This window comes from Pholcus phalangioides, unplaced genomic scaffold, assembly GCF_987345545.1.
Source record: "Pholcus phalangioides strain wild (caught in Gottingen) unplaced genomic scaffold, Ppha-v1.0 ptg000027l_1, whole genome shotgun sequence".
Taxonomy (NCBI): Eukaryota; Metazoa; Arthropoda; class Arachnida; order Araneae; family Pholcidae; genus Pholcus; species Pholcus phalangioides.
In genome coordinates, this window is record NW_028301617.1 from 4,643,404 (window position 1) to 4,658,098 (window position 14,695).

At 38.1% G+C, this 14,695-nt stretch overlaps 1 protein-coding gene across 2 annotated transcripts in view; it reads right to left on the reverse strand.

Annotated features, from left to right (window-relative positions):
- Window positions 1-1,850: 1,850 nt before the first annotated feature.
- Window positions 1,851-14,695, reverse strand: part of LOC149068221 (uncharacterized) — a 49,636-nt gene continuing 36,791 nt past the window's right edge. For both annotated transcript variants that reach the window (XM_089251812.1, XM_089251813.1), the window contains exons 14-19: window positions 12,891-13,094; window positions 10,399-10,535; window positions 6,321-6,442; window positions 6,083-6,181; window positions 5,734-5,929; window positions 1,851-3,529 (exon numbers count right to left, since the gene is read on the reverse strand). In XM_089251812.1, coding sequence (XP_089107938.1) covers window positions 2,329-3,529; window positions 5,734-5,929; window positions 6,083-6,181; window positions 6,321-6,442; window positions 10,399-10,535; window positions 12,891-13,094 — 1,959 coding nt within the window. In that variant the 3' untranslated portion in view covers window positions 1,851-2,328. The remainder of the gene's footprint in view (window positions 3,530-5,733; window positions 5,930-6,082; window positions 6,182-6,320; window positions 6,443-10,398; window positions 10,536-12,890; window positions 13,095-14,695) is intronic.

A 14,695-nucleotide genomic window follows, 5' to 3' on the forward strand; every position in this document is an offset into this window, starting at 1 on the left:
AGCAGGGATCCTGGCTGGGATCTCTCACCGGCCGTCCATACTGAATTTACAGTGTGGAAAAAAAAAAAAATTATAAGAATTCTCCTGGGTTGGATTTTGCCCATCCTTCTGAGGGATCATCCGTCGAAAATGTTTTATACGAGCAGTGTTCGGCTTCAGCTTGATGCATGGAACTGATTATTAAAAAAAGGCTGAAGTTTTCGATCCCTTCTGCGGAATAAAAAATATATTTTTTGTATTAAAATAATGGGCCGTAAGTGCTCGAGCAGCCGGGCCGTCTTAGGAGCATCATGGGCTTTCCCGGGCCAAGTGATTTTTCTGAGACCCTACCACGTAAATTCTGGAAAATTTCAACCAGATCTTATTTTTGTGAACGTAATGCGACAATGCCTTAAGACGACACTGTCAAACAGCCGGTGTTTACGCAACAAAAACACTGCGATGACGACGTTATCGAGAGCACTGCCGTGGCGCTTTTAGTGAAATTTCTAGGAGGCCAAAAGAGCGCTAAAGACGCCAAACGGGAAAACGCCGTTGCTAATGCGCTATTCTCGATGAGCAGTTGCTTTACCTAAAAGTAAATAATAGAATCGCCCGGCGTGACGTAACCAGTGTTCTCGTGAGCGGTGGACTATACTAGCAAATTCGCAGATGACGTGAATCTAATGGGGGTAATCGGAAATCAATGCGATAGGGAGTTGCTCCAGACCAACTTAAACAGGATTGCAGCATGAGCAAATGAATGGAGCATGACGTTTAGCGTTGATAAGCGCATGGTCGCTCATTTTGGTTCGAACAACCCACGGTTCTCTTACGAGTTGAATGGTGTCACTATCCCGGATGCAACTAGGGTCACCGATTTGGGAATTCTCATTGACGAGCGGCTTAGGTTTTCTGAAAATTGTTCAGCGGTGGTCAAAAAATCGAATAGAATGCTCGGTCTCATTTTCAAAAAAGTCTCTTCGCGTTCTCCTAAAGTCATTCTTTCGCTTTTTCGAGGCTTAGTTCGTCCTGGACTGGAGTATGCTGTAAGGTGTATATTTAATCATTTGATGCTTGGTCAACATGTTATCTACAAAATAAATATTGTTGCGATATCTCGTCTTTCTTGGTGTTGCAATTTGGGTGGCCAGCAGTGTACTTCCAGAATAAAAGAAAGAAATAATTTTTGAATAAATGAAAGAAATAATTCTAAAATGAGAATGAAAGTAATTCCCCAGAACAAACTGATGAAAATTTTTTGAATTTGACGAGAATTTTCCTAGAAGTGAATTGTCATGTTGGTGAATTGAGCTGCGGTAAATTGTTGGCAAATGAATTTTCTGCACATGTACTTAACAACCACAATGAGATACCATCTTGTCTTCATAACCAATATGCACTCACAGAAATTACAAAGCGCTAATCAAACAAGGACACAATGATGTAACACACACACACACACAATCAAAAACCCTTATAATAATAATAATGTGATCCTCACGTATTCCCAAGGGATCAGCATGATCCGTCCAGGGAATTTGTTAGTGTTAGTAAACATCCATGCCCGAACCGGGATTCGAACCCAGACCTGCACAGTGAGAAGCTAGTTCCCTAACCACTCGACTGCCAGGAGGCAAATTATTTAACATCATTATTCATTTCGCAGACTTCTGGCACTATAACAAGTTGGACATTGTATCAAATCGCAGTTGAACCTGTGTAATCCCTATAACAAAGGGGAAAAAGATTTGTTCATTGAACATTTCTGGCACTATAAATTGGGTCTGACTGTGCGTACATGATCAACTGACATTTCGAATCTGAGAGGAAAATCACATTAACAAAATGGAACCGTGACGAAAAAAATGTGGACCGAAATACTTTAATGCCATTTCTACAAATATTGTAGCTTATCAAAGCAATATATCATGATGAATATTCAACAGCCATGTAATATACAGAGCTTTTTTTTTTTTTATTTATCCATGCAAATAAAATGACAGCTGGAAATATGTGGTCCGCAAACAAATATATTGTGAGGTATAACATTACCTTACAGATGTGGGGGGAAGGAAAATAATAAGCACAATTCATTCATGCAGCTGAAAGGGGGGGGGGAGAAACAAATGGATATGAGAAGTGCATGAAAAATAGCCAATGCGAGATGATTTCTTTTTCTTTCCTCGGAAAAAAAATGTGTACGATAATTTAACTGTACCTGTTTTACAGTTCGATGGAATATCTGTCACCCGTCTCTCAGGACGAACAAAAGCAAACAAATGCAGCGTACACCAAAACTGTGAGAGTTTCCAATCTCAAAAATGAGATTTTTTTTTTAAAAAAAAGTTACTCCTGTGGCTGCACAATATCAGTTTGTAAGTTAGCATTCTGCAATAAACTCTCAATGTTTATTTGGCCATCCGCATCGACAGGAAGCATCAATTGCTGATGCTCACCGCTGCCATCCAACTGCAGGGTCGATGGATCCAACGCCAGGGTAACGTTACCATCCTCCGAGCCATTCCCCAAGGAATATCCCTCCGGGAGAGTCAGGACGGGATTTCCAGCCTCGTTCGAACTGATAGGAATGATCAAGACTTGGTGACCACCGTCCGCAGTCGGCAACTTGACTACGGCTGCGCTGGTGAAGGACTGGTCGCCGGAAATCTGTATGGGTATCTGTTGGCTGTCGCCGCCTTGCTCGTCTGCCACCATCATCACGATTTGAGTACTATCCCCAGAATCTTCATTTCCGTTCTGATCTACCTCCATCTGTAAAGATTTCGGAGAGCCGTCAACGTCAAGATTACCCTCTGCAGATCCTTCACCTTGATTCTCCGTGATGGATAGTTGCGGAACAAAGTCTTCTGTAGCACCCTGTTCTTTGGAGTCTGTGACAGTTAATATGCTCTGAGACTCTGAAACGGGCATCGGTTCACTAACTGAGAGCAGAACAGTCTGATTTTCAGGATTCACTTGGAACACTTGGTTTTCACCCTCTCCGCTGTTTTCTTTGTCGTGATGGAGCATTATGCTTTCTTTTGGCTCGGGAATGATCAGGTTATCTTCCCCTTCATTGGTCTTATCCGTCAGGATCCCTTCAGCAGGTTGAGCTATTTCCGCCGTCTGGATTTGCTGGAGCTCGCCCTCTGTTATGACCAACTGGGAAGAGCCAATCAGGGCACCCGTACTATCAACTTGATTGAAAGTGACCGTGTTTTCTTCCGATAATGCAGCAGAGCCAGCGGAATCTTCAAACTCTGGTATGTTGACAGTGACAACGCTACCTTCATCTGCTTTCATGCCAGGCTGCACAGAAAGAGTAACTTTTGCATTCCCGGTCTGTTCCGCGATTGCTCTGGCCAGCTGTTCGACAACTTCGGGCGATTCTATGTTGATGGCACCAGACAGGGCTGGATGATTGGCCAACTGTTCTGCATCGATCGTTGTGCACTCTCCCCCTGCTGTGGTTTGTACTATGATCTGGTGATTTTCCCCAAATATGTTCTGATTGGTTGTGACCACAACTTGACCATTTGCATCCAAGCTGTTAAAATAAAAAATAAACATGCATTATATTAAGTTGAAAGAAAATATGCCAAGTTTCGATCATCATAGCATGCATACATCTAGAATATAATATTTCTTGCTAGTTACTCAGAGAAGGCAAAACAAGCGTGTTGACAAATATAAATACAAGGCCACAACATGCAGAATGCCCAACAAGGTAACTGAAAAAAAGATGCCCATAACAAATATGACAGTTCAATCATTAAACCCAGTTGGGCAACCCAGGAAACCACAGGATTTTGTCGAAAAAATTGATTGTTGAATCAGTTTGTGTTATACACACGATGCACTCAATCAGATGATGCAGAGTTGCCAACTGCTACGGATTGTCCGTAATTTCTACGGCCACAATGAGCTACGGGAGACTCTCAAGGCTACAGAAATCAGTTTTAAAAAAAACGGGTGTTTGAGTTTCTTGTGGTGTTTTAGTTATTTTTATTATTATTTTTATAAAATTGCATCGATCTTTACCATAACAATGAATTTGTATATACACATGTGAGAGAGTTCTCAGGGTCGATCTGTTTTGTCTGTGCGTGAAAGGCAATCTGTAAACCTGCTGCTCTACCAACACCTTCTATAGCAGAAAGCCTCTGCATAAAGCTCATAACGTCACTGAAATCGGCCATTTCACCTATACTCATTGCAGTATATGCAAAAAAAGGTAAAGATTTCGCATATGTCTACCTGCTTTATCCAATGACTGCAGATGAAATGGACAACTTCAGTGGCGTCAAAGCTTCGCGCAATGGCTTTCTGCTATAGAAATCTTTGGCTCTACTCGATGTCCAAATGCGAAAAAACATTTTCCGTCAAAACTGCCCCACGATGTGGGCTAAAAACAGGTTTTTGAATGGTTCAGCACAGTGGGTCCAAACTCAGCTTCATTTGCATAGTGCATGGTCGAGCTTGCAGAACTTGTGTCAGAAAGAATGTTCCATTGTAAGTGCCGTAAGAGGTTTGATAATGAGGATGGGGGGGTCTAGGGTTGCTAGACGTCCATATACGGCCGACAAGGGCGTATGTAGGTTGGGATTGCATTGAATATTCATGAATTATTAAGGGACTCTGCGACCTTGGAACATTGCTCCGGGAGGTAGGACTCATGTGGCCTGAGCCCTCTAGGTTTCAGTGCCAACAAGGTTTTGTATTTAACGAACATTGAATTAAAATGTTTAAAAAAATTAAATTTTTGAGTGATTACTTTTTATTGTACTGTGATTATGTTGTCCTGGGGGGAGGTACCCTGATGCCTTATATCCCGGGAGGGACAGAGCCTGGGTCGTGTCTGGTCTGTCGGGGGGAGGTACCCCTCCATGGCAAAGCTGAACATTCGTCCACTACTTACGAGCATTAAGCCAATGTTGGCATGTCTGGATGATGCATTCTCAATGCTTGCCTAATTGGCAATAATACTTACAGATAAGAGATAGTAAGTATGAAGTACATTTCTTTTTTCACTCTCACCTACCTGTTTTCTTTCCCTCTTATGTACAAGTATATAGTACAGCCTATTTAACCTTAGAATAGAATATTTTTCCTCCTCATCACGGAGAAGAAAAGAACTTTTTATAGGGTTTGCATCAAGGTTTTATGGTGGTGAGAAGAAAGAGGAAAGAAAACAGACTTGTTTGAATTCATTCCACTGGCGTTTGGATGCAACATTACGTCCTTGATCGTAAAGTGGTTAAAAAAAATATGGGAAATATAGGGATAATAAATATAGGAAATCCACCCATTCTCATCAAAAAAGTCAGATTGCTATATAGACAAATACAGGGCTGGAACTAGGGGAGTGGGAGGCAATAATGCAGTAAGAAATGTGTTCTTATTCCCAGTCACTGCATTTTCACTGATATTGTAAGCAAGGTTCATTTACATAATTTTCTACAGGAATCTGCTCAGGATGCCAATTATTGTCTTTAGAACTGAGTTTCCCTGTATGCTGTTTTAACCCATTCTTGATCTAGCACAGGTTTGTTTCATGGCGGTCGAATGCAGTAAGACTCAAATATACATATTAACATAATTTTCAGAAACAATACCGTGGATCCAGCTTTCTTTTAAAAAAACCATTATGGCAAAACGTGTATATATACATATATAACCTTTCTATGTTATATAACTGGGGAACCACTGTAATATTTCAGATCAGACTTTTTTTAAACTGATGTCACTTACTTAGCTTGTCCACTACATATATGAGCTTGGAACTGTTCGTCTGATTCAAAAGCATTGAGACATCCAGCACATATCAACTGTATCATCTCTGGAGGAGCATCGATGGATTCTTCCGGCTGCTCTATTTGAACTTCTTCTATTTGATGTTGCATTTCAATGCCGCCAGTGCCCATGATGTGACCAGCTATTCTTCTGCCTACAAAGTGTTTGAAAGATAACATGCAGTTGAGGTACGAATGGAAATATCAAAAGATCCTGACGATTACAGCTACTCAGTGAGAAAAAAAAATACAATGATCAAAACTCTGAGAAACTTGGCTTTGAAAATGAAATGGTGTCTTTATTTTACCTTGGAAAGTGCCAGGTTGTGTTTTAGCCTGGTTCAGGGCCACAGGTCGCTCGTCATGAGTCCGCATGTGGGATTCCAAAGTCTTCTTCTTGAAAAACCCTGAGGATTAGATATTAAGCATGTCTTACACAGAAATTGCAAACACAACAAGAAAGTGTCACATAAAATTGCTCAAATGTAGAATTCTTATAAGCACTTGTTAACAGAGAGAGAGAGGAAAACAATTATCATAACTTACCTTTGTTACAAATATTGCACTTGAAATCTGTATCTCCACGGTGCATTCGCAGATGGTTAAATAGACCAACTTTGGTGGCCAGCTTGCGATTGCAACCTTCCCATGGACAGGGTGTAGGAGGCCTAATAACAAAAAAGGGGGAATGCATAAAATGCTTTGAATTTTTTGAAGAGAACAGGTATATACAGTAATCTCTCCCTTATACACCAAGGCTGAACAAAGCTATTGCCCGAGACATGTAAAAATTTTGCTCCGACATCTATTTTTTTTACCACATGCCTGACGCAAGCATGTAAAAAATTAAAAAAAAGTGAAAACAAATTTTTTTTGGGTTGATGGGAAATTTTGAGTTCAAATAAATGAGAAATACATGCATATATATATATAGAATATTTCTCATTATTTAAATTCTTCAGTGAGTATTTCAGGGATGCAAGTGCCCCTCATCCATTTTTGGAGCAGAATTTTGAAAATGGAGCAAGATCAAAAACTAACTATATGTGCAATATAAGGAGTAATTTTTCTGTGAAATGCCAAAAGTTTTGCCAAAAATGGTTTTAGAACAGATATATAATACTGTTATAGTATACAGATATATAATACTGTTATAGTATACAGATATATAATACTGTTATAGTATACAGATATATAATACTGTTATAGTATACAGATATATAATACTGTTATAGTATACAGGTATATAATACTGTTATAGTATACAGATATATAATACTGTTTAGTAAAAATATATACTAAATAAATTTCCTTCTCAAATTAAAGTTCATTTAAATTTTTCCTAAAGTATCTTTGCTGTCACTGCTAAAGCATGCTAGTAAAGCATTACTGAGAGAAAAGACGAATAAAAAAAATAAGGCTTTTTTTGAATTATACACCATGTATACTGGAAGCCTAGACAGCAAGAATTTCTGAACTTGAACACAAAAATTTTATTCATCATTCTATAGCAAAAAAGTGCAGAGTATAATAAGGGTTTTCATGAAAAAAAAGTTAGCTTATGACAGAATTTCAAAAAAAGGATTAAATTTAAAAACGAAGTGCGTGCAAAAAAAGAGAAAATATTAAAAAAAATACCTTATTTACTTAAACAATTTCTCAACATAATAGCATGTTAATAGATTAAAAATGTCCCCCCCCCCCCTTGCTGTTTTCTCAGTGTGAAGCCTGTTCCAATATTTTCTATACGAATCACGAGTCACTTTCTGATGTTCAGCATCTCAATGACAATTTTTTTTAAATTTTTCATGCCCTTGAACATAAGATTTTGAGTGTCTTATTCCATTAAAGTATTGGATGGACAGATTTTTCACTCTTCAAAAGCAGACTTTTGTTAACACTGAGCTCTCTCACTGTCTGCATTACAATGTGGGAAAGATAAAAAAGCCTTCACCAAAACTGGCAAAATTTTGAACTTTGGGCAGGTTACAAAGTTGAAATATGTCTGCCCAATATCTATCTATTCTCTGAACTAATGTCACTACTTGCAATTCTTTGTATTGTAGTGCAACCCATTCATCACACAGAGTTGATAGCTCTGTTGGTGATACAATGTTAAGCAACATCCCAGCAATGATTTTAATTGCAGGTAGAGAACAATTCTCTGTACGAGATGGGAGTGCGAGAAACTAGAAGAGAAGGTAGGAACAACATATCATTCTCTTCAACATGTTTTGGAAATGTAGGACACATTCATATAGCCTATAACAGGGATCTCTTTCTTTGACAGTACCATACCCCCCTAATCAGGGGTGACCCATGGACAAGGGTTTAAGCTACGCTTGCATTTTTCGCAAAATACGAAAGAAAATCTTAAGATGCAAAAGTAGTAGTAGCCACTTTCGCAAAAATATGTGCAGGAGGTCCAAAACAAGTAGACATCAAACCATCAATCATTAGCATTATAGCATTTTGCTAAAACATTTCCTCCCATTTTCACTTTTTTGCTAAAGGAATTTTTTATCTAGCTTAAATCCTGCTGTGGACCATGCGGTAATATTGGGTGCCGATCTAGAAGGGGCATCAAATCCAAGTTGAAAGGGCAAAAAAACCGTGGTCAGAAGTACCAAAAATTAGTTCCGCATGGGTAGAGATTCTTTTTCCTCAAGCCGCCCCTGTTCTTCAAATCCGGATTTCCGGGACTTGAAATTGTCTCAGCTGACAATAGCCACACGATTGCATAGTAACTAGATAGCAAAATTGTGGATATTTTAGTTGCAGTTTTTACAGATCCCATTTTTTCCCAACGATCTCCGAAAAACTTTGTCATTTAATCAAGTGAACCAATCTCCTTTCGATTCTTCACAAATGCAATCCTGTGGGAAATATAGCGAATTTACGCCGTAGATATGCTGCCTTTCAACGAAGGTAGGTAGTCATAAAAATTAATATTATTTTCAGTATATAACCCGCAGGAGGAAAAAACTCTGAAATAGAAAAAAATTTGTCATATAGCCATTAATTCAGAGACTTTGATAGCCCGCGGGTTATACCAATAACAGTACAAGACTTTGTATTTCAAAGTACTACTACTTTCAAAGTACTACTACTTTCCAAGGTCACGAGATAGGTAGATGGTGGGAAGTGAAAAAAAATTATACAGAAGTTTCCCCCTGTACTTTTTCTTTGTCTCGGAAAGAACACATCCTGTGAACTAAATTTCCATGCTTTCATTTTTTAAATTTTGGGTATTTCAAGCGCTACAGTGAATCAGCAGCACCTCCGTGTACCGCAAACAAGAATTCACACAAATGTGCAGGGATTTGCCGCACCATGTAGCAAGGGAACCATTTTGGCACAGTGTGGCACAATCGGCTCTTGCATCCCTGGTATTTTCATCAACACATTTTTTCAATATGTGGGAAAAATATTATGAAAAGGGAAATTTCGTTAGGCCACACTATAAAAGTTTTATGGAAGTTTTTTTGCAAAATTTGACAAGTGCAACCAATGAGCTTATCAGTTGTATATTCGCTCGAGTGTAACCAATATGCTCATTGGTTGCATTTGTCACGGTTAATGCAATACCAGCCTTAAGACTAGATAGCCATCACTAATCAAAACTTGGGATCAAAATTGTCCAAAATCAGTCAGTGTAAGAAATTCCTTAGTGTTGTAGAAGATTGATATTTCATCAAACAAAGGAACAATTTTTTTAATGCAGTGCAATGATCTCAATTTTCTATATTATCTGCATATTTTCATCATTGAAAGCAGCACACTCGTTTTAAATGCAGAGGGAAAAATTTGCTCAAAAGGAAAAACTAAGCAATGTTTTTCGGGCATGTACATTTTTTTAAATTTGTCCAACCTGGTTAAACCCTCTCACTTATGTTTCTTTCAGTTATGATTTTCTGCACTCCTGGACAAAAATATAGAAGAATGATATTTATCATTCATTTACACGACTTTCACTTGTGTGACTGATTTTGCTTCTAGTTATGAATCGCAAAACATTTTAATTTTTTCACACAGGAAAGCTTTTACAAATAGTCTAAAAAGATCAATGAACAAGCTATTACGGCTTATAAAAGTTGAAATAAGCCACATTTGAATAAGCTCTTGGACACAAGAGCTTCATTTTCCTTCTTTCATAAGGCTACATAGCTGTTTATGATTGACTGGATATCAATCAGAGTGGGGTTCCCTTAGGAAGTTCTTTTGCATTCTATACATGTCACAATGGGCGTTTCTGGTATCTATCATTACTTCGCTCAGTGTAGCTTATCAATATCGATAAAGCATACTGCTCTACTGGTGCTAGGAATTTCAACTGAAGGGGTATTAAATTGATGTGATGACAGCTTCGCAATAGAGATAAGTTGCAAGTAATTCGGAAAGGTGGCACATTTTCACTAGAGACCATATTTAGAGTTCATCTAGTCATTCTAGCCCACTCAAAGCTAGTCATATTAGCTTTGCTATGGGGAATGGGTAAATGAAAGCAACTGTTATCAATTTCATTCCAATGAAGAGATTGGTGCAGAGTCAAAGTTTATCAATTCCCAGTGATTGAATTGAGAGAAATCTGTTTTACTCATCCAAAAGAATGAAAAATACTTACGCATGAACTTCTGAATGGGCAACCAATTGTTCCTTTTGTAGGAAGCGCCTGTGGCATTTCGGACATTCGTGCACGATGTTATGTAAAGCCAGATGAGTCCAAAGCGCTTGAGTACTTGCCATTTTGACACCACAAATCTATTTTTTTTTTTAAAAATGAAATCAATGACAAAAGGCAACTAAACAAAGAATTGAATTACTGAAACTGATGAAGCGCTTCCAACTTTTTCCTCCATAATTAGCCAGAAATGAATATAAAATCCTGTTACAACAACGTACTACAATACATGGGTGCATAAACTCCAGCTCAAAGAGACAATGCAACAGTTTCAAGAGCACCTCCAGCACATGAAGCAATTTTGAAAAATGTTCCATTGTTTCAAAGTATGATTTAGAACATGTGTTAATAGCAACTTGCAAATGAAATACAGATTATACAATGCAGCTTATTGTTTTTTGTGTTTTGACAACTATGTAGATAGTATCTCAGTACCAATTCAAGTTGTTTGAATTTTTTTTCTTATTAATAATTGGCCTGCAACAACAATCCTGGGCGAAATATGGCTCACAAGCTAAAAATTCAGACGAACTATGGCTGCCCTCTATATGTGTTTTCCTCAATGGGGGTAGTAGTCACTGATGTCACAACATTGTGAAAGGTTTGGGAAAATCTAAAAAATTTCTTCCAAATGTAATTTTCTGCTAAAATCTGGAGAGTTGGCAAGTCTGTTTTCCTGATGACAGTTCTGAAGAATCATAATTCAAAAATCAACCTTCCGAATGTTTATCAATAATTTCTTTTCTTCCTTCAGAAAATTTTGCCTTGACTATTGCAGGGGTGGGAAGTGACTAAGTCCATTTCGGAGCAGCTTTGGAGCAGCAAAATTCAGGATTTGGAGCAGTTGTGGAGCAGCAAATTCGGGATTTGGAGCAATTTTGGAGCAGCAAAATTTGGGATTCGGAGCAGATATTTATAAATTGGAGCAGTGAAATTAACAAACAAGAATATTTTCGTTAACCCTCAACCCTTTTCAAAACAAAACTGCACTGTCTTTTGTTATCAAACATCTTTTCGTCAGCTTAATTTTTGTTTTTGGTGTTTTAGGCTTTTGACACCTTGTTTGAAAGAGCGGCTGTCATAAAATGTTTTGCACCCGTCTATTTAAGATGATTTTTGCTTACTGAGGGCACTATTTGCTGCCTTGAACAGCGGCACTTCAAATGAGCTAAAAAAATTTTATAAGTTTTTAATTTTTTTATACATGGAAAGAAATTGTTGCAAAATGGGAGAGAATTTCGGAAGAATCAACTCGATGTTTGGCGATTCAGCACTCATTATCTGGCAAGATTGGCGATCTGACACTCGCTATTTGGCGAGATTGACTATTTAACTCTCGTTATTTGGCGATATTGACGATTTAACGCTCGTTATTCGGCAACATTGGCGATTTAACGCTCGTTATTCGGCAACATTGGCGATTTAACGCTCGTTATTCGGCAAAGTTTCTAAACTAACATTCGTAATTCGGCGGACATGCGCTTTTTACTCCCGGAATGAAAATGTTTTGCACGAAACATCGAGATTTAACACATGACAATCGACTACAGTAATTTCTGCTGCTTCCAGTGACGACTTTTTTTTTAAAACGGAAACACTCGAATTTGCACTTTAAAGCTGAAAAGCATTGCAAACCATCTTCAGTTAAACGATCACGGACAATATTGGAGTTTCGCGATGGAAAGCCCGATCAGGGGCCGATAGTCTAAGGCGATAGTTTAAGTATAGTGGAATAAAACACGCTCTTTCTCGTAAAGAAACGTTTCGTGGCTAGCAGGAACAAAGATTTTTTGGCGTCCTTTCCGAAATTCCGGGCATACTGAAGCGAAATTCGCTATTTGGCGCAGAAAAATGCGAAAATACGCTATTGGAGCAGGATGGCGCAAGATATTAGTTTTGGCGCAGTGCGGCGCAATTGGCGCAGAGTTCCCACCCCTGCTATTGTTAAATATTTTACATTTCTTCTGACTTTCCAGGTAGCTAGGAATACTATTACATCACCGTACATCAACCTTGCACACATTCTTCTTCCTCTGCAGAATTTCTAACAAATCAGCACATGCAAGAACATGTATGTGTGATCCTAACGTATTCATGCTGTCAGAGTGGTGCTTATTTAGTGTTTTCACTGGTGCTGCCTTTTATACTTTATTGAATGTCTTTCCCATTTACAAACTTGTGAGTTCAAAAAAATCCTCAATAACGATGCATAGTCTCTATTAACAAATCTATCGCTCATAGAGAATGAACTTAGTAAGCTGCTCCAATTAGTTAAATGAATTCTAATGCTGGAAAATTGTCTTTCATGCATAAAGAGAAGTATATCTACTATTTGCACGGTTTAAGGATTAAAATTCAGCATAATTGTAATAAACAATATTAAAGAATGGGAACATATTAGGAGAAAAAATGAAAAGCAGAAAAAAAGGACTTACTTCGCAAATATTTGCAACTTCCGGATGAACATTCTGGATGTGTGTACGTCTGGGTCCCGGTTGAACAAACAACAATCCACACTCGTGACATTGGTAGCTATGACTTTCTGTCTCCATGTGTTTGACGAATGTCGCAAACAAGCCAAACCAGCTGTGGCAAACCTTACACCTATAATTCCTAGGTTCTGTTCTGCTGTATTTCTCCTGTGGTGATGATTGGTTTATAGAAAAAAAAAATTAAAAGGACAAGAAGCAAAATACATTGGATAAAATTTATTTATTTACAATAACCTCAGAAGGCATGAAATAAATGCATTCACACTGGAAAAGTAATAATAAATAATAAAATGATAATAAGAATAATAAGAAATAATATTCAGAAGGAAAAACACTTTGCATATGGAACCAGGTCAAAATCCTCAATAACGGAAGCAAATCTTGAGCGTAAGGAGTATACAAGTTCTGATGGTAAACATATTCTTGCCACACTGCTTCTGTATCCATGGAAAAAAACAATATCTTCTGGCCATTGGTATTCCTATTTGGAAGTGATGCCTCCGTACGTTGATGTCCATGATCTCGAAGAAAGATTCTCCCGATGGTAGATAAACCATTTCGTGGGCTAGTTTGCAACACATCAGTCGTAAATCAATCACTGTGCAAAATATTATATTCATCAACTCTAGAGGAAGTAGCTTGGAGCCTAGTATTTCCTCCACTGGAAGATTCTTGAAATATACATGATGAATAGGTGGAATGTATGGGAGAAGATATGTCACATCTTTCTTTTTGGCCAAAGTGATCTTTCTATGGTACGCGTATAATGCATTTTGATTTACAGGAGACAGAGAAAGCAACTTTTGTCCACGAACCTGCTTTTCCAAATTTATTTTACAAAAAGGTAGATCCTCATTGAGGGTTTCTTTGAACTCTAACACGAAGGGACAACCTCTCACAACTCGCAGCCATCTGATATTCAACCAACTGACACAAACTCCCCCAGTCTCCTTCTTTCAACCGCTTCTTCCAAAGCTGTGGTAGAAACAAAATAAGAATTTTTAACTTCTGTAATGCAAAATTTTTTTGGGCATCTCCTCTTTACATTCTTGATTATTTCCTTTCAGTCACAAGGAACATAGATGTGTTGTTTTTGCGACTTGCTGCTTCAATCAGGCCAAAGTCTGAGTCATTCTGAAGTAAAAATAGTGGCCGGGCACCACTGTGAATTGGAGGTCAATTGACTGTGCCACTACGTCTGTACTATTGACTAGTTCCAACAGTGTAAGAGACATTTTGATGTTCAGGTTTGGCCACCATATGGTCATAGAATTATTTCCTCATATTTAGAGGCTCTCTCTCTTAAAAAAACACTATTACATGTATGGGGATTTTTACTACAGAAGATTTCCAGTCAGCTGAGAGCTCGTCGCAGAACATTGCTAAACATTCTGCTTTGGGGTCCCCCCCACCTTCCATTTTATCAAAAATGTAAATGTATCCAACATTTATAAACCAAAGTTATAAACATACAGATTGCATTTATAAGTAGGGCTCTGATTTTTTTGCCCCTAAATAATGAAACATTGTTGATCGGTAAATACCTATCAGCGATGACGTTTCATCTTTAGGGCATAAAAATCAGAGCCCTAATAATAAGCTATATATGGATGTTGAAAGCTTAGGAAGTGCTTTTTGCAAGTCGAATGTACAGCAGTAAGTGTCATTCTAGGCTTTATCCTTATGGGTTTTCATTTTCCCTCTAGCCTGCTGTGCTTTCTGCAAGTGGAGCTCTTGTTTTATTTCAA